At 47.0% G+C, this 17,516-nt stretch overlaps 2 protein-coding genes across 3 annotated transcripts in view; one reads left to right on the forward strand and one right to left on the reverse strand.

Annotated features, from left to right (window-relative positions):
* Nucleotides 1–647: 647 nt before the first annotated feature.
* Nucleotides 648–4,442, forward strand: LOC106890886 (protein transport protein Sec61 subunit gamma-like). The gene is given in 4 exon segments (XM_014946978.1): nucleotides 648–785; nucleotides 2,246–2,345; nucleotides 3,358–3,460; nucleotides 4,332–4,442. Coding segments are annotated over 3 exon segments (207 nt in total). The 5' UTR covers nucleotides 648–785; nucleotides 2,246–2,251; the 3' UTR covers nucleotides 4,342–4,442.
* Nucleotides 4,443–6,051: 1,609 nt separating this feature from the next.
* Nucleotides 6,052–17,516, reverse strand: part of TPK1 (thiamin pyrophosphokinase 1) — a 332,423-nt gene continuing 320,958 nt past the window's right edge. For both annotated transcript variants that reach the window (XM_014946981.1, XM_014946980.1), the window contains one exon: nucleotides 6,052–6,328. In XM_014946981.1, coding sequence (XP_014802467.1) covers nucleotides 6,210–6,328 — 119 coding nt within the window. In that variant the 3' untranslated portion in view covers nucleotides 6,052–6,209. The remainder of the gene's footprint in view (nucleotides 6,329–17,516) is intronic.

Here is a 17,516-nt window from a genome sequence, read left to right on the forward strand (position 1 = left end):
ACAAAGTTTTCATGTGTTTTTTTTCCCCTTCCCTTCATCAAACAGCATTTGATACAGATATATTGTACCGCCTTCCCTTTATTTCCCCATTACAAGGCCCTTGGATCACAGAACGGCAGGGGCTGGAAGGGACCTATGGCGATCTCCTATGGCTACAACCGCAGGGGAAAGAAAATCCACTGCCACAGAAGCGCCACGTGGATAAATGACAGGTGGATTAACCAGCACCACTGCCCTCACCCCCCAGAGCTGTGAGCTGCAGCCCCCGCCAGGCCCCACCGACAGCCTCCCTGGGGCCCTCAGGCCTCTCCATTGGGGCGGCTGCCAGGACACTCCATTGGTGGGAGAGGACAGGGCTCTCCTGCCCACCGAGGTGGCCCAGGCTCCCCTTGCCCACTGAGGTGGCCCGGGCTCCCCCTGCCCACCAAGGCAGGCCCGGGATGCTCCCCGGGTTGCCCTGCCCACCGAGCAGGCCCCAGTTCCCGGGGCTCCCCCTGCCCACAGAGCAGGCCGCGCCGCGCCGCGCCGCTCCCCGCGCTAGGCCCCGGCCGGCCTCGTCGCTGCGCAGTCGCCTGCACCGCCCGTGAGGCGGGGCGAGGGGCGGTGGGGGAAGAGCCGGGAACGCCTCAAAATCCTCTTTTTTTTTTTTTTTTTTTTTTCCTTCTGAAAACCATCCCGCCCCGCCGGGAAGGGGCGTGTTGATGTGACGTCCCGTCCCGTCCCGTCCCGTGACGCCATCGCTCCCCGCCGCTGTGCGACGTGGCCTTCGCCCGGCAGCGCCAGCGGTAAGGGAGGTGCGGGGCCGCCGGGCTCCCCCCGCGGTGTGCCCACCGCCGCCTGAGGAGACGGGCAGCGCGGGGAGGCAGCCCCCGGGCCCGCCTCCACCCGCGGGGCACGGATCGCGGGGGGCCGAGGCTGCTCCCCACGGAGCTAGGCCGCTCCCAAGGGAGGGAGGCCGGCGGCCCACGCTGGCTGTCCCCGGGGCTGGGTGGGGGCAGGCAGGGCGGCTGGGCCTCGGCCGCTGTCGCGACAGGGCCGGGGGGGGAGGTCGGCGACAGAGGGTTCGATAGGAGGGAGCCTGGTACTGGGGGGTCTGTGTGAATTAGCAGCCGGCGGTGCTGCCCGCCTGGGGTGGCGGGAGCTTGTTTTGGGAATAAAATCGGGCCACAGTATTCCTGTCGATGCCCACCAGCCCTCCTGCAGCCTGTGCCCCAGGGGCTTCTTTACACGGGGGACTTTTACCTCTTTAGATGCCTTCAGGAGTGTCCTATGAAAAATACAGCGTGGGGTAATGCAAGCTGTGATGGAGCTGTTGCTTTCCTCTGCATCAAAAGGCCTAATTTTTGCACCTCTGAGGAAAAGCACCTGGGAGTCCTGGTGGCCAAGAGGATGCCCATGAGCCAGCAATGGGCCCTTGTGGCCAAGAAGGCCAAGGGCATCCTGGGGGGCATCAGGAAGAGGGTGAGCAGCAGGTGGAGGGAGGTCATCCTGCCCCTCTGCTCTGCCCTGGGGAGGCCCCATCTGGAGCACTGGGACCAGTTCTGGGCTCCCCAGTTCCAGAAGGACAGGGAACTGCTGGAGAGGGGACAGCAGAGGGCTACAGAGATGATGAGGGGTCTGGAGCATCTCTCTGATGAGGAAAAGCTGAGGGACTTGGGTCTTTTCAGTCTGGAGAAGAGAAGACTGAGGGGGGATCTGATCAATGCCTATAAATCCTTCAAGGGTGGGTGTCAGGAGGATGGGGCCAGTCTTTTTTCAGTGGTGCCCAGGGAGAGGACAAGAAGGAACAGGCACAAACTTGAGTATAAGAAGTTCCACCTAAACATGAGGAGGAACTTCTTTGCTGTGAGGGTGGCAGAGCCCTGGCAGAGGCTGCCCAGGGAGGTGGTGGAGTCTCCTTCTCTGGAGACATTCAAACCCGCCTGGACACATTCCTGTGGGACCTGCTCTGGGTGGACCTGCTCTGGCAGGGGGTTGGACTGGGTGATCTCCAGAGGTCCCTTCCAACCCCATAGCATTCTGTGATTTTTTCCTATTTTTTGTAGGTAGGTCATCATGTTTATACATTGACACAGTGTTTATTTTCTGTAAAGTGAAAGTATCTTTAAAGCTTGGAATATGGCATTTTAAGTTACTTCAAGTCTTTAGAAATTTTTGCAGCACTCCTTCTCCTTCTGTAACTAAAAAGTTCTCTCTTGCAGTAGATGCGCGGCAGCGCCAATACTGAACCCCTTCATCTTTGCAGGTGATCATGGATCAGGTAATGCAATTTGTGGAACCCAGACGCCAGTTTGTCAAAGACTCCATACGGCTCGTCAAGAGATGCACCAAGCCTGACAGGAAATGTAAAGTGCACAATAAAACAGAGCACCATCCTCGTTTCCTCATCTGTCTTACCGTGAATCTTTCCAATTGTGACTTATTTGCCACGAATGTTTCTCAGCTTCCCGTATGAAACTTAACCTTGAGCAGTCGTCCAGTTGGGTTTAGGATTCTGGATACAATAAACTTGAATGCGTCCTTTTCCGGTGTCTGCTCAGTCAGGTACATGAGAGTGCTGCTAAAAATCATCTGATGAAATCGGCTGAGCAGCTCAAATAAGCCATTTTGGTACAGGCAAGTAATAATTTTCATGTATTAGGTCAACTGATCTGAGAAGATCTCGCATGCACTCTGAAAAGAACAAACACAGCAGGAGGCAGGTTTCACTGATTGTGGTCAACTTGGGGGAGAGGCTGGAGGAAACTGCTTGTTACGTGACCTTGGAGGAAACGCTGCATTTTAGGAGACTCGAACGGAGCTAGGATTGCTTTTGAACTTTGTTGCTGGAAGTATAGAAAAAGATTTTTGGGCTTTCTGAAAAGGCAATAGAGAAGGTGCAACTATAACCAGACTGTTACTGGTTCTTGCTCTTATAATAATTGAGAATATCCCTTAAGTACTTGGTTTTTGGTGCTGTTTTCCTGTGACAAGCACAAATGCAGCTTTTCCTTTTTCCATACTGTATTGGGGATTTTTTTGAGGGCCTGTAGGGATATGAAGGAAAGGCAATGGAATAAATGGTCCACAAATTGTTCAGGACTGGGAATTTCTGATTCTGCTGACTATTTAAAAAAAAATTGAGATAGCCGTGCTTTGTGGAAAGCAGCATTTTCTCTCTTAAAATGTGTCTTCTGAAAAGGCAGATTGGTTTCTCAACGTCAGTGCAGTTTGCTCTTGAACTGCTTCCTGTGTTGGCATTACCATTTTCTCTCATTTCCACCATTTTCCTTTGGTCGCTGTAGTGCCCACCTCCTCTATGCCATGCATGAGGCTTCCGAGACTAAAATGTTGGGGTTTTTTTGTTTGTTTTTGCAGAGTTCCAGAAGATTGCCATGGCAACAGCAATAGGCTTTGCGATAATGGGATTTATTAGTTTCTTTGTCAAATTGGTCCATATCCCAATCAACAATATCATTGTGTAAGTAAATACAAACCTTCAGTTTCACTAAATTTTACATTCATTTCTGCCTGTTCAGTTTTAAATAGAGGATGTTAGTGAGCCCTACATTGGCATTTCACAGGTTAGTGTAATAGGACAGGTATTGCTTGATTCAAAGGACTTTATCAGGAAGTAGCTTGTTAATTTACCATGCTGCAAAATATTAGATCCATAGTTCTTAATTAGTTGTTTGGTTTTTTTGTTAGTATTCTCCTTCAAAACTGAAAGTCAAATATTTTGATTTCCAGTTCCTCAGTGTGTGTTTATCCACACAACATGTACCTTACTCGGATCTCACATACTCTTACTTTTTCCAGTTTATAATTTGGGTGTCTGAAGTCAATGCAGGGACAGCAAGGTAGAGAAAACCAAGCGAGTGTGTTGGAAGATGACAGGGCACAGAACATATTTCCTCTTGTTTCGTTTACTGAGTGCCAGATATATTTGAAACTTCATTTTAGGTGTAACTGCATTCTGTGAAACACCTTTTGGAATGAAGGTTGCAGCATGAAATGCTTCAACCTTATGTTCACCGTCAGCCATGGTGCTGATGTATTAACACCACCAATTCAAACTCCTCAGATTCTCCAGAGCTGATTGATGTAATCCATTTTCTAGCACTGGAACAGGTTAAATTCTGTAAAAATACCATGTAACCATGACACAGGGCTTACTTACACCTGTAAGAGCGGTCCTCTAGGCAAGGAGGAATGTTTGGAAATAGTAGATAAGCTGTAATGGTAGTAATGTTTGTCCCAACAAGGCAATGGTGGGAGGACAAGGGAAGACTTAATGGGATCTCTTGATCACACTTGATTAGTTGAAACTGATTACTTTGCTCTCTCAACAGAGGCGGCTGAATATTCATCATGAAGGAGGAGACACTGTGACACTTGCTGCAAAGATTTCACAGCTTTGTAACTGGTTTGCTTATTAAAGAAGCTCAGTTTGGATTTTCAAACGGTCTTGTCATCTTATTCCTCTTCTAAAGTGTGCATGCTCAAACCTGTACGTTACAAGCTTTTTTTCAGTAGTAGCAGTAGAGTGCGGGTTTTTTGTTGGTTTGGTTTTTGCTTGGTTTTGTTACTACTTTCCAGCCATAATAGAACCAATGGGGTAGGAAGGGACCTTGGGAGGTCTCTAGTCCAACCTCCTGCTCAAAGCTGGCTCAGAGTAGCATTTTGATGGGGTTGCTCAGGGCTTTTTCCAGTGGGGTATTGAAAACCTCCAAGGATGACAACCACAGAGCTTCTCTTCAGAAGCTTAATTACTAACAGCATCATTCCAGCAAAAGTAGACAGCAAGAAAACAGCATAGCTGTATCCTCTCAAGTGGTGACTTAAAAGTCTATCAACTGGCATTCTTATCACTAATTTCCGGAATCACCATCATTGCCCCTAATTCCTTCCTGCATTTGGAAATCCTGTCAGATTATATTATGTACTTGACTGGAAAAAAACTCCATTAAATAAATAAAACTTCCATTGCCAATCATTATCCCGATGGCGTAATTAAGAAAGGCAAACTTAGTTGGTTACTGAGATGTACGGTTTTAGGTTAGTTTAGTTGTCAGAGATACGAAGCAGTTCCTTCAGTGAACCCGCAGCTTGTTCACCGTGTTGGACAGGAGGTAAACCTGTGTTGGATACTGGTTCTGTAGGACAACTGCACATGGAATTATAACAGGCTCTGCATTTGTTGATCTGGAAGTTTACATTATTAAATGATTGAATATTTGATTTTAAAAACTGGGCCTGCAAAAAAAAAAATGGTAGATGCAATGCTCTTCCTCCTCGGATTGAGATCAAGAAATTTATATTTCACTCCAAAAAGTTTATTGCAAGCATTTGATACCTGCAGAAGTTGCAATGCTATTTCAAGTTGCGCCAGGGGAGGTTCAGGTTGGAGATTGGGACAAATGTTTCCAGGGAAAGGGTTCTTAAGCCTTGGACTGGGCTGCCCAGGGAAGGGGTTGAGGCCCCATCCCTGGAGGGATTTAAAAGCTGGGTTGCCATAGTGCTTAGAGACATGGGTTAGTGATGGGTTTTATCAGAGTGAGGTTGATGGTTGGACTTGATGATCTGAAAGGTCTCTTCCAACTTAGACAGTTCTGTGATTCTGTGATTCTATTGCAGACTTTAAAAGCACTTTATACTGGGAAATCTGATATTGGTATTAGGGCAAAACTGAAGCTTCTTCAGCACGTAGACTTGCTTCATAAGTAGAAAAGTTCAATTACTACTCTTCTTGAGAAATCTTCACCAGCACCTGCATAGGTTATAAAGCAGGACAGAGACATGAGATTAGCTGCTCTTAGTGCTATCACCTTTTAGTGTAGTTATCCTGTGTGCAACAGTGCACTGTATTTCCTTTGGCAAAAGGGGAAAAAACAGTTCAGTATTGGAATAAAACACCTTGTAAAAAATAGTCTGAACTAACCAGACTAAGTAGTAGCAGTTTCTTTACGTTCCCTTCTGCTTGTGATTGTACTGGGTGGCAGCTCCCGTGTCTTCTGATTAAGCAGTGTGAGATACCAGAGGGAAGTGCTCAGTTATTGCTACTAACCTTCACTTGATCTCAAGCGACTTTTATTTCAGACTTTTTTTACAGTCAGTGCATAAAATCAGTGCCTGCTTACATCTTTTGGAACAGCTTTATTGTCTTAATTCAGTGAATTTTCGCAGCGATTTGCATGGAGTCAGATTGGAGAAGGCAGCAGTGGCTGATGTTACATTTTGATAGCCATTGTCCACAGCAAAGGCTTGTCTGTCTGGATGGTCACAGTCCCTGAGCCGTCGTAGGTGTTGGAGGTACTGACGAGCGTCCCGAACTTCAGCACCTGGTTAGCTGTGAAAAAATAAATTAAGAGACTTAGGGCCACTCTTGAAACAAATGCATTGATGCAGTTACTGCTGTAAAGACGGTAAAAACAGCTGAGTAAATCAAACCCAGGTAAACAACATCTAAAATAACAATGTTAAGTATTAATTAGAGGGCTTGTATGAGACTTACGTGGTGACCTGTAGACAGAATAAATTAATACTTAATCCCCGAAATAACATTTTATGTATACAGCAGATTGTCGAATGTTCCCCGGAGTTTCACATCTGGAAATTTGTATTTCATTAGCATCAGCTCAAATACTACTCCAGGCATTTGAAGTCAAACGAGGCAGAGGATCTTAACTGTAGTTCCAAACACAAGATTTGCTTCAGCTCGGCAGCAAGCCTATAATCTCTTAAAATTTGAAGAGTTCTAGAGCAAAGGCCAGCAGTTAAAAGCGGTATTATTTAACAGCTTCTGCTTTGAAGTAAGGGACTTGCATCTTTTCTTCTAGTGAGGTTGGTGTCCGCCTGCATTAGAAACCAAGTGGCATTACTCTAGTAGCTAGAGCTTTATAATGGCTCATGTCAAGTTTTAGGAGAGTTTAACACAGCTAGCGGTGCAGTTGTAATGACAACTTTGAAACAGCTGTGAAGTTTTAAGTGGCAGTTGTGTATTGTTTTAGCTGGCATGTTTTCAGGGTTACACAGACTTCCTACAAGCTGAGACCAAAGAGGAAAGCTGTCCCCCAAAACCAAAAAAATAAATAAATTGCAGTTTAACTTTTATCTCCCATTTTTTCCCTCTTGTGGAGATAGCATTGCAACGGCACTCTCAGACTAGTCAGTTCTGTGGTAGTCCTTGTTCATGGAAAGGTAAGGACTCTGAAGAGAGTAAGAACTCTCTGAAGACTGTCCTTGGCTTTAGTCTGTAAAAGAAGCCAAATGACAGCTCTTATCCAATGGAGCTGCTGAGGGTGACATTTCCCTGAAGGAGAGCTGCAGCCGGGGAGAACTGTTGAGCCAGATCTTGTGCCCTGTTAGAATCACCAAATCATGCCTTAATACTGAAGGAGGAACCCTCTGGATTTGCTATAATGGCCAACTGCAAACAGAGATCTCCCTGTGATCAAGAGGGGTGCGAAATATAAGACGCTGCATTCGGGGGGTGTAGAGAGGCGGGGGTCAGTCTCATCTCCCAAGTCACAGGCAATAGGACAAGAGGAAACGGCCTCAAGTTGCACCAGGGGAGGTTTAGATTGGAGATTGGGAAAAATTTCTTCACGGAAAGGGTTATCCAGCATTGGAATGGGCTGCCCAGGGAAGTGGTTGAGGCACCATCCCTGGAGGTGTTCAGAAGACGGGTAGACATGGTCCTCAGAAATATGGTTTAGTGGTGTGTGGGTTTTTTTGTTGTTGTTTTTGTTTGGGGTTTTTTGTTCATTTTTTTTTGTTTGTTTGTTTTCTTGGTTTTGGTCAGAGTTAGGTTGATGGTTGGACTAGATGATCTTTAAATTCCCTTCCAACCTAGATGATTCTATGATTCTATGATTCACCTGAACAGGCTGGAGAGCTGGGCAGAGAAGAAACCCTCATGAGGTTCAACAAGGGCAAGTGTAGAGTCCTGCACCTGGGGAGGAAGAACCCCAGGCACCAGTATAGGTTAGGGGTGGATCTTCTGGGAAGCACTACTGAGGAGAAGGATCTGGGGGTCCTGGAGGATAGTAAACCTTCTACGGGCCAGCAGTGTGCCCTTGTGGCCAAGAGGCCAACGGGATCCTGGGCTGTGTAGGGAAGAGTGTGGCCAGGAGGTGGAGGGAGGTCATTCTCCCCCTCTGCTCTGCACTGGGGAGGCCACAACTGGAATCCTGCGTCCAGTTCTGGGCTCCCCAGTTCAAGAGAGACAGGGAACTGCTGGAGAGAGCCCAGCGTAGGGCACCAGAGATGATGGAGGGATTGGAGCATCTCCCTGATGAGGAAAGGCTGAGAGAGCTGGGGCTCTTGAGCCTGGAGAAGAGAAGGCTGAGGGGAGACCTTATGAATGCTGACAAGTATCTAAAGGGTGGGTTGAAGGAGGATGGAGCCGGACTCTTCTCAGTGGTTCCCAGTGACAGGACGAGGGGCAACGGGCACAAGCTGGACCATGGGAAGTTCCACTCCAATGTGAGGAAGAACTTGTTTGGGGTGAGGGTGGCAGAGCCCTGGCAGAGGCTGCCCAGGGAGGGTGTGGAGTCCCCTTCTCTGGAGATCTTCAAGCTCCACCTGGAGTGATGTGCTCTGGGCAGCCCTGCTTTGGCAGGGGAGTTGGACTAGACGATCTCTAGAGGTCTCTTCCAACTCTTGACAATTCTGTGACAATTCTGTGATTTGCACAGGAGACAAAATACCCAATTGTGGATGTGAGCATGGGCTCTGTAGGTAAATTTGGGTGTAGTCATGTATTAGCACAAAGCACGTTACACTCTCTACCCATTGCTGGAAGCTGCTCGGGAGGAATTGATCTTGCCAAGCCCTGTGGCTTGGAAATGAGTGATGGTCTGAAAAAAGGCAGGGCATAGAACGTGGTTCAGTGCCTCTTCTGCCAAATCTGTGCTCGCTGCTGCTTGTTCCTGCCCTAAAGTGAACTGAAGAGAAGGTTTCAGCTGCTGGCTACATCTGGTTGGAATCAGAGAGCAACACCCGAGTTTCACCACCGCTTTAAACTGAAGAGTCCTGCCATATGAATCTCTCAGGAGCCTGGGGCACAACTGCGATGCAGTGCACAACTTCAGCAAAGAGGAAAATAAAAATAAAAATATTATTTTACTAGATCAATTATGCACCTAAAATAAAGGTTCTCTCAGGATGATTTTGGACACACAGGAGTGCTGGGCAGGCTCCCAAACAAACGCCAGGGCGAATGAGTTTTGGTGTTTGCCTTTGGAAGGGCCAGCAGAGGCTGCCGAGGTTGTGCCTTGCCAGAAGCCGATGGACTGAGCTCCCAGAGAACCCAGATTTCACCCTTTGCGGCTAAACAGGTCATTTAATGAAAATAAGGTAACACGCAGAGAGAGAAAATACTCCCAAAATAGTGTATTAAGTGTCGTTGTCAAGTTATTAATGCTTCCAATCTGATTTAAGTAGAAAGGAACCGTAAATAGTTTAAAATACTTGCTGACACCCAAATTATCCCCTCTCAGTTACTATATATTGAAGCTTGAAGTGGGTGGGGGGGGAAGAACTTCATGGATCAACTCCTCCCCTATAGAAACCCCCTCAGTGTCATTTATTGCTTCTTGCTCAAGACTGTCAGAAGAATTCTTAACGTTTCAGCTTTGCGCGTGAAATGATGGCTCTGGAGAAGGCAAGAATTACGAACAACACGGCAGCTTAATGAAACGAAAGCTGAAGCAGTGTTTCTTCACGCCTAAAATGAAGGGAAAAACCTCGCTTTTTGTTTTCCCTAACTAACTAAAAAGTTCTTGCCCACTAGATGGAGCCTTTTATCTTTCTCTCTCAGAGAGAAAGTGAAAAAATTGCAAAACCCTCTAAACCAGTAACTGCTGATTCACGTGCCTCAACTGGACCAATTCCAAGTACCAGGTTTTGCCACCGGCCAACATTTCAACTAACAAAATTAAAAATGTATGCTTTCCGTTCAATAAATGAACAGCAATTAATGGGAAAAACTAGGTTGAAAGCCAGTAAAGGAAATAGGAGGATGCGCAGACCTTCGAGGAAACCTTCCCGCTGTGTCATGCGTTACGATGTGAGGTTTACAAGGTCAAAGAAGTGGAAAGTTTTATCACTTCACACCTGATCCATTCTCGTTTGTTTTTTTTTTTTTTTTTTTTATGTTTTTCAGTTTTTTTTTTTACGTTCATTAAGTCTGTATTTCCCAGCTATGATGTTGCCACTTCCCTCCAGGCCCCAATATCTTTGTTTTCTTTTTTTTTTTTTTTTTTTTTTTTAATGGCTTTCAGTCTTATTTGTTACGTCCTAGCAAGACATTATGGCTTAGGAAAAAAACTATTACAAAAAAAATCCCCATTCTCGCTATTGAGATTATTTTTCTGAGGTGCACTCCAAAGAAAACAACCTTTTATTTTCTAATAGCCAGTATTTGTAGTTTTGATGGATACCAAAAATGATTCAAATAAAGGATTTCACATTGTGATTGTGGGCTTTTTTGTAGAAAAAAAAATCTGAATCTCAAACGCCCCTGGATTTTTAGAATTCTCTAATTAAATTTTAGTTTGGATGACTGAAAAGTTTATTTTAGATAAACAAGGTTGGTTGGTTTGGTTTTTTTCCTCCCCTCATGAGAACCTCCGATTTGGATAAAACCAGAAGTAATACATCAAAAACATCCCCAGGCCCATTTCCAGCAGTGTTGAACATTTTTCCACCCGAAGTTTTGTGCTTTGCTTCCAATCGAACTCTGTTTACTGATAATAGACTGCTGATGAGAAAAATCCTCCAGCCAGCTCCTCCAATGCAGCTGTACCATTTGTCATTACTCTCCATCTATAAAGCCAGCAGGTCTACCACTAATTCAGCCCTAAACTTGGTCATGGGCAGGGCTTATTTTGACATGGTAGTGGAGTCATGTTTGGTTTTCTCTAGCAGTTTTTATTTTGTATAGCAGGTGGTTGCATCTGTCAGGGTTTGAGAATGTTGGAAATAAATTAGAGAAGAAATCTGAGGGCTCGCAGGTGAGCTTGCTGAAGGAGAGTAATAACAAAGATCATTATTTCTTAGACATAGCTTTTGCTGACCAAATTATATGACAAAGGAGGTCTCATTAACCCTAAGACTGCCCATCTCCACTATTTTATTACTCATCTCTCTAAGGATGTCATGTGGAAAATGTTCATCTCAGATATAAGATTTTGAAAATTGATGAATCTCATGGTTGTCAGAACATTTGGAAATGTTAACAAAATGCACCCTATAAGTATTCAAGCTCTATAAAAAAAAAAATCAAACAAAAAAAGCCCAAACCTAATAATGTATTTTAAAAACCTCTTAGCATATTTATACATCTATCATGCCTGGGAGTTTTATTTTTCAGCAGACAGTACTGAAAACAAGACCAAAGCCTTGTGTGTTGACTGCTGCGCTACGGGCTTTCGGCCCCCAAACTGCAAAACGGGGCAGAGTAAATATAACTGGACTGGGTCCCGGCATGTTAGGTGCTGCAAAAACACTAACTCCCAACATCAGCTTACTCCTCTTCATAACCGTATTCATGATCTAGTAGACTTAAATACATTATTAATATGATTTCATTGTCCTATTTAGCATACTTTAAAGTTCAGTCCAACAGGAGAGAGCTAATATCCAGGTCTCATGTACATCCCGTGAGCTGCACTTGACCAGGGCTTGAGGGAGGCACAGAGAAAAAAAGTGTTACTAAACATCTCATATATGGCAAAAACAAATGATGTAATTAATTTGAAAGGCTTAATTGAATCATAGAATCACAGAACTGTCCAGGGTGGAAGGGACCTTTCAGATCATCCAGTCCAACCACCAACCTCACTCTGATAAAACCCATCACTAACCCATGTCTCTAAGCACTATGGCAACCCGGCTTTTAAATCCCTCCAGGGATGGGGCCTCAACCCCTTCCCTGGGCAGCCCAGTCCAAGGCTTAAGAGCCCTTTCCCTGGAAACATTTGTCCCAATCTCCAACCTGAACCTCCCCTGGTGCAACTTGAGGCCATTTCCTCTTGCCCCATCGCCTGTTCCTTGGGAGAAGAGACCGACCCCCCCCGGCTACACCCTCCTTTCAGGGAGTTGGAGAGAGCCAGAAGGTCTCCCCTCAGCCTCCTTTTCTCCAGGCTCAACACCCCCAGCTCCCTCAGCCTCTCCTCACAAGACTTCTTCTCCAGACCCCTCACCAGCTCCGTTGCCCTTCTCTGGACCCGCTCCAGCCCCTCAATGGCTTTTTTTGTGGTGAGGGCCCCAAAACTGGACCCAGCCCTTGAAGTGGGGCCTCCCCAGTGCCCAGTCCAGGGGGACCATCACCTCCCGAGTCCTACTCCCCATGCTGTTCCTGACACAGCCCAGGATGCTGGTGGCCACCTTGGCCACCTGGGCACACTGCTGGCTCCTGTTCAGCCCACAGGCGACCAACACCCCCAGGTCCTTTTCTGCCAGGCAGCTCCAGCCACTCTGCCCCCAGCCTGTAGTCCCCATTTCATGGGATTTCACCAAGTCAGCATTTTACTGCCATGACCACAAATGACTGAACATGAAACACCATTGTGATAATCATGTCCCACATACACGGTGATATCTACACCACCCTTGCTCTTCTCAACCGTGTGTCTCAATTACTTCCTGCCATATGTAAGTTCACATCTTGCTGATTTCCACCACCGAAAGCAGAAATAGGTACCAGGAATAGAAGCAGATTGGCACTGCTGGCATGGATGTTTGGAATATCAAAATAATTAATTATTAATTAAAAGCTTTATTACAGCGAATGTAATCCTCTTCCCCCTAGGCAAATGCTGCATCAAAATGATAGAAAATTAAGATCAATAAACTGAAACACAAGTTGAAGTGAAATATTGAATTACCATTTGGTATCCTATTACAGTTTATCTAGAGAGGATTTCCCTGAAGTTCTGTGTTAGGAGCAAAAAAATCTGCATTTAAATGGAGATGCATTAGCAACGCATGAGCCGGTGCTTTGCAGGTCACCCTGTGTCTGCAGAACAGCAGCACTAATTTCGCTATTTAAAAATAAAACCCAAATAGTTTATAGCCTGATTTTCCTTTTATTCCTCCTAGTTTTACACTGGTGATTAGACTGACTTCGCTGGAGTTAATCTTGATTCACACCGATGTATACAAAGGAGAAATTGGATCCTTGATCTCTTGTGCAGTGGGGAAAGCAAGACTGGAAGTTGCAAATAACAGTAATTTACAACAAACCACGAACTATTTTCCATACTGAAGCACCATAAAGGCTTGCCGAGTCAGCCGGGAGGGGACAGGCTGGCCTGTCACGGCACAGATCCCTCCCCGCCAGGGCCATGGGGACTTTCCAATCAGCAGAGAGTACATCGAGCTATTTTTATAACTCTTGAAACTTTCGGTTCCTGGTTTCTGTGGCACAGAACGATGGTTTTGATGATAGAATCATGGAATCATATGGGGTTGGAAGGGACCTCTGGAGATCATCTAGTCCAACGCCCCCACAGAAGTGGGTCTACCTACAGCAGGTTGCACAGGATCTTGTCCAGGCGGTTTTTGAATGTCTTCAGAGAAGGAGACTCCACCACCTCTCCGGGCAGCCACTTCCAGTGCTCTACCACTCTCACAGTAAAGAAGTCCCTCCTCAGGTTTAGGTGGAACTTCCTATACTCAAATTTCTGCCCATTTCCTCTTGTCCTGTCCCTGGGCACCACTGAAAAAAGACCAGCCCCATCCTCCTGACACCCACCCTTGAACTATTTATAAGCATTGATCAGTTCCCCCATCAGCCTTCTCTTCTCTAGACCAAAAAGACCCAAGTTCCTCAGCCTATCTTCATATGAGAGATGCTCCAGGCCCCTCATCATCTTTGCAGCCCTCTGCTGTCCTCTCTCCAGCAGTTCCCTGTCCTTCTCGAACTGGGGAGCCCAGAACTGGTCCCAGTGCTCCAGCTGGGGCCTCCCCAGGGCAGAGCAGAGGGGCAGGATGACCTCCCTCCACCTGCTGCTCACCCTCTTCCTGATGCCCCCCAGGATGCCATTGACCTTCTTGGCCACAAGGGCCCATTGGTGGCTCATGGGCATCCTGTTGGCCACCAGGACTCCCAGGTCTTTCTCCTCGGAGCTGCTCTCCAGCAGGTCACCCCCAACCTGTCCTGGTGCAGGGGGCTGTTTTTCCCCAGGTGCAGCACCCGACACTTGCTCTTGTTAAATTTCATTAGGTTTCTCTTGGCCCAGCTCTCCGGTCTGTCCAGGTCTCTCTGGATGGCAGCACAGCCTTCCGGGGTGTCAGCCACCCCTCCTGGTTCCACAGGCACCCCTCCATGATCTCCATGGGCTTGTAGGAGCGGGCTGAGGAAAGCAGCGAGGGGACAGGGGGAAAAGGGGCCCAGCAGGCAGGGCCAGGCGGGTTCCATGAACTATTCGACCGCTTCAGATGCTGGCAAAGGCTCTGGGCAGGGGCTGGGCAGCACAGGCTGCCTGCCCTCGCAGCGGTGGGGACTCAGGAGGTGACAACAAAAGCACTGCCTGTCAAGGCTTAATGATTTCATTTAAAAAGAGAGAGAAATAGGTTAAACAGGACCTGTGTGTTCTGCCCTGGATAGAAACCACCCATGTCGGGTGAGCCTTCAGAAATGCAATTGTATGTCAGAAGTTTTCACATTTATTTCCAGCGCGCATATTTTTCCAGCTTTGTAATCGCGGCGGTACTGTGAGAATAGCTCAGACTCCTCCTGTCACATCACCTGCTTAGTGGCAATTTAAAATGATAAGCTGATAAAAATGACACTAAGAAATCGAGCGTTTTCTACATGGATGTTTCTGCTGCTACTGCTTCACCACTATCAGGAATCATTAACTGCAGGAAGTTCCTATGGCTATTAGCAGCGTTTTAGCACTACTGACAAGATGTGGCTCCAGTGTTTGTTCAAAATCACTTCAGCCTCTTAACTTAATTAAAGTAGCCTGGAAAGTCCAACACAGAAACTGCATATACTGTTTTCAGAGTCACAGAATGACATGGAGTTGGAAGGGACCTCTGGAGATCATCTAGTCCAACCCCCTGCCAAAGCCAGGCCACCCAGAGCAGGTCCCACAGGAACGTGTCCAGGTGGGTTTGAATGTCTCCAGAGAAGGAGACTCCACCACCTCCCTGGGCAGCCTCTGCCAGGGCTCTGCCACCCTCACAGCAAAGAAGTTCCTCCTCATGTTGAGATGGAACTTCTTATGTTTCAGTTTGTGCCCATTTCCTCTTGTCCTGTCCCTGGGAACCACTGAAAAAAGCCTGGCCCCATCCTCCTGACTCCCACCCTTGAAGTATTTATAGGTGTTGATTAAATCCCCCCTCAACCTTCTCTTCTCCAGACTAAAAAGATCCAGGTCCCTCAGCCTCTCCTCGTAAGAGAGATCAGGTCCCTCATCATCTTTGTAGCCCTCTCAGTAGTGCCTCTCCAGTCCAGACATGATAAAGCTGTACCAATACTACAACAGTAGAAGTTATTTTAAGTATAAAGAAAGTCAGGGAACTAGCTGGTCTGGAAGACTTTTCCAAGCTAAAGGCAAAGCCAGGCTATAAAGTAATTTAAAGAATTCAGCTTAGCCAGTAAGAAGGAGAGTGTTTACTCCATTTTTGATGCTTTCCAGTAATGTTTATCACACTCCTTATAACTCTGAGGGGCTGCACAAGTGACAGGTACTATTAATAATAGTGTTAGAGCACTGAAGAAACAGCTGCAGAACTAAAACGGAGCTGCAGTTTGACAGTCAGTACTGTAGAGATCTTGCATATAATCTAGACAAAATAAGTTGTTGCTATTTTGGTCTGTCTCTCCTTGGCGTTGTGAGATAAAGGAGTGCTATTCTCATGAGGAAAAGGAGCAAGAGCAACGCTGAGATGCATCAGCTAATGAATTGTCTTAGATCTAAACATCCGTAAGATCCCTCATAGCGCTCATCATCCCATTACCCTGTCTCTATGACATTTCTTAGTCCCACAAAGCTGAGGATGGCAATCTGGTACAACACCGAGACCTGAGATAAGCTAAAAACAATGGCATTCACTCTTGGCACGTAGGTCTGAAGCCCTGGTTTGACATGACGGTGAAGAACCTAAAATTCACAGAATCACAGACTCTTAGTGGTTGGAAGGGACCTCCGAGATCATCGAGTCCAACCACAAAAAAAAAACAAACACAACAAAAACCAAACAAACAAACCAACAAACAAACACAAAAAACCACACAACCACACAACCACCACAAAACCAACAAACCCAAAACCACTACCCACCAACTAAACCCCACACCCACAACCCCACATACTACACCCCACCACAAACCAATAATCTTGGGTGCTAGACCATGCCCTGAAGAGCCACGTCTACTTGTATCTTAAATACCTCCAGGGATGGTGACTCCACCACCTCCCTGGGCAGGCTGTTCCAGTGCCTGACCACTCTTTCAGTAAAGTAATTCTTCCTAATATCTAATCTGAATCTCCCTTGCCACAGCTTCATACCATTACCTCTGGTCCTGTCATTATTCCTTTGGGAGAAGAGGCCAACACCCACCTCTCTACACCCTCCTTTCAGGGAGTTGTAGAGGGCAATGAGGTCTCCCCTCAGCCTCCTCTTCTCCAAGCTAAACATGCCCAGTTCCCTCAGCCTCTCCTCATAGGACTTGTTCTCCAGACCCCTCACCAGCTTGGTGGCTCTCCTCTGGACATGCTCCAGCACCTCAATGTCCTTCCTGTGGTGAGGGGCCCAAAACTGAACACAGTACTCAAGGTGAGGCCGCACCAGTGCCCAGGACAGAGGCACAATCACTTCCCTACTCCTGCTGGCCACGCTATTCCTGACACAGGCCAGGATGCCATTGGCCCTCTGCTGGCTCATCTTCAGCCAGCTGTCCACTAACAGGTCCTTTTCTGCCGGGCAGCTTTCCATCCACTCTTCCCCAAGCCTGTAGCACTGCAGGGGGTTGTTGTGACCAAAATGTAGGACCCAGCACTTGGCCTTATTAAACCTCGTCCCGTTGGCCCTGGCCCAATGATCCAACCTGTCTAGATCCCTCTGTAGAGCCTTCCGACCCTCCAGCAGATCGACACTCCCACCTAATTTCGTGTCATCTGCAAACTTACTGAGGGTGCATTCCATCCCCTTGTCCAGATCATCAATAAAGATATTGAACAAGACTGGCCCCAAAACTGAGCCCTGAGGGACACCGGTGACCGGCCGCCAACCAGATCTAGCTCCATTGATCACAACTCGCTGGGCACGGCCATCCAGCCAGTTTTTTATCCAGCGGAGGGTACACTTGTCTATGCCATGATTCACTAGTTTCTCCAGGAGAATGCCGTGGGGGACGGTGTCAAAGGCCTTACTAAAGTCCAGGTAGACAACATCCACAGCCTTCCCCTCATCGAGAAAGCGGGTCACATGGTCATAGAAAGAGATCAAGTTGGTTAGGCAGGACCTCCCTTTCATAAACCCATGCTGGCTGGCCCTGATCCCTTGGCTGCCCTGCA

This window comes from Calidris pugnax, unplaced genomic scaffold (genome assembly GCF_001431845.1).
Source record: "Calidris pugnax isolate Ruff unplaced genomic scaffold, ASM143184v1 scaffold71, whole genome shotgun sequence".
Taxonomy (NCBI): domain Eukaryota; kingdom Metazoa; phylum Chordata; class Aves; order Charadriiformes; family Scolopacidae; genus Calidris; species Calidris pugnax.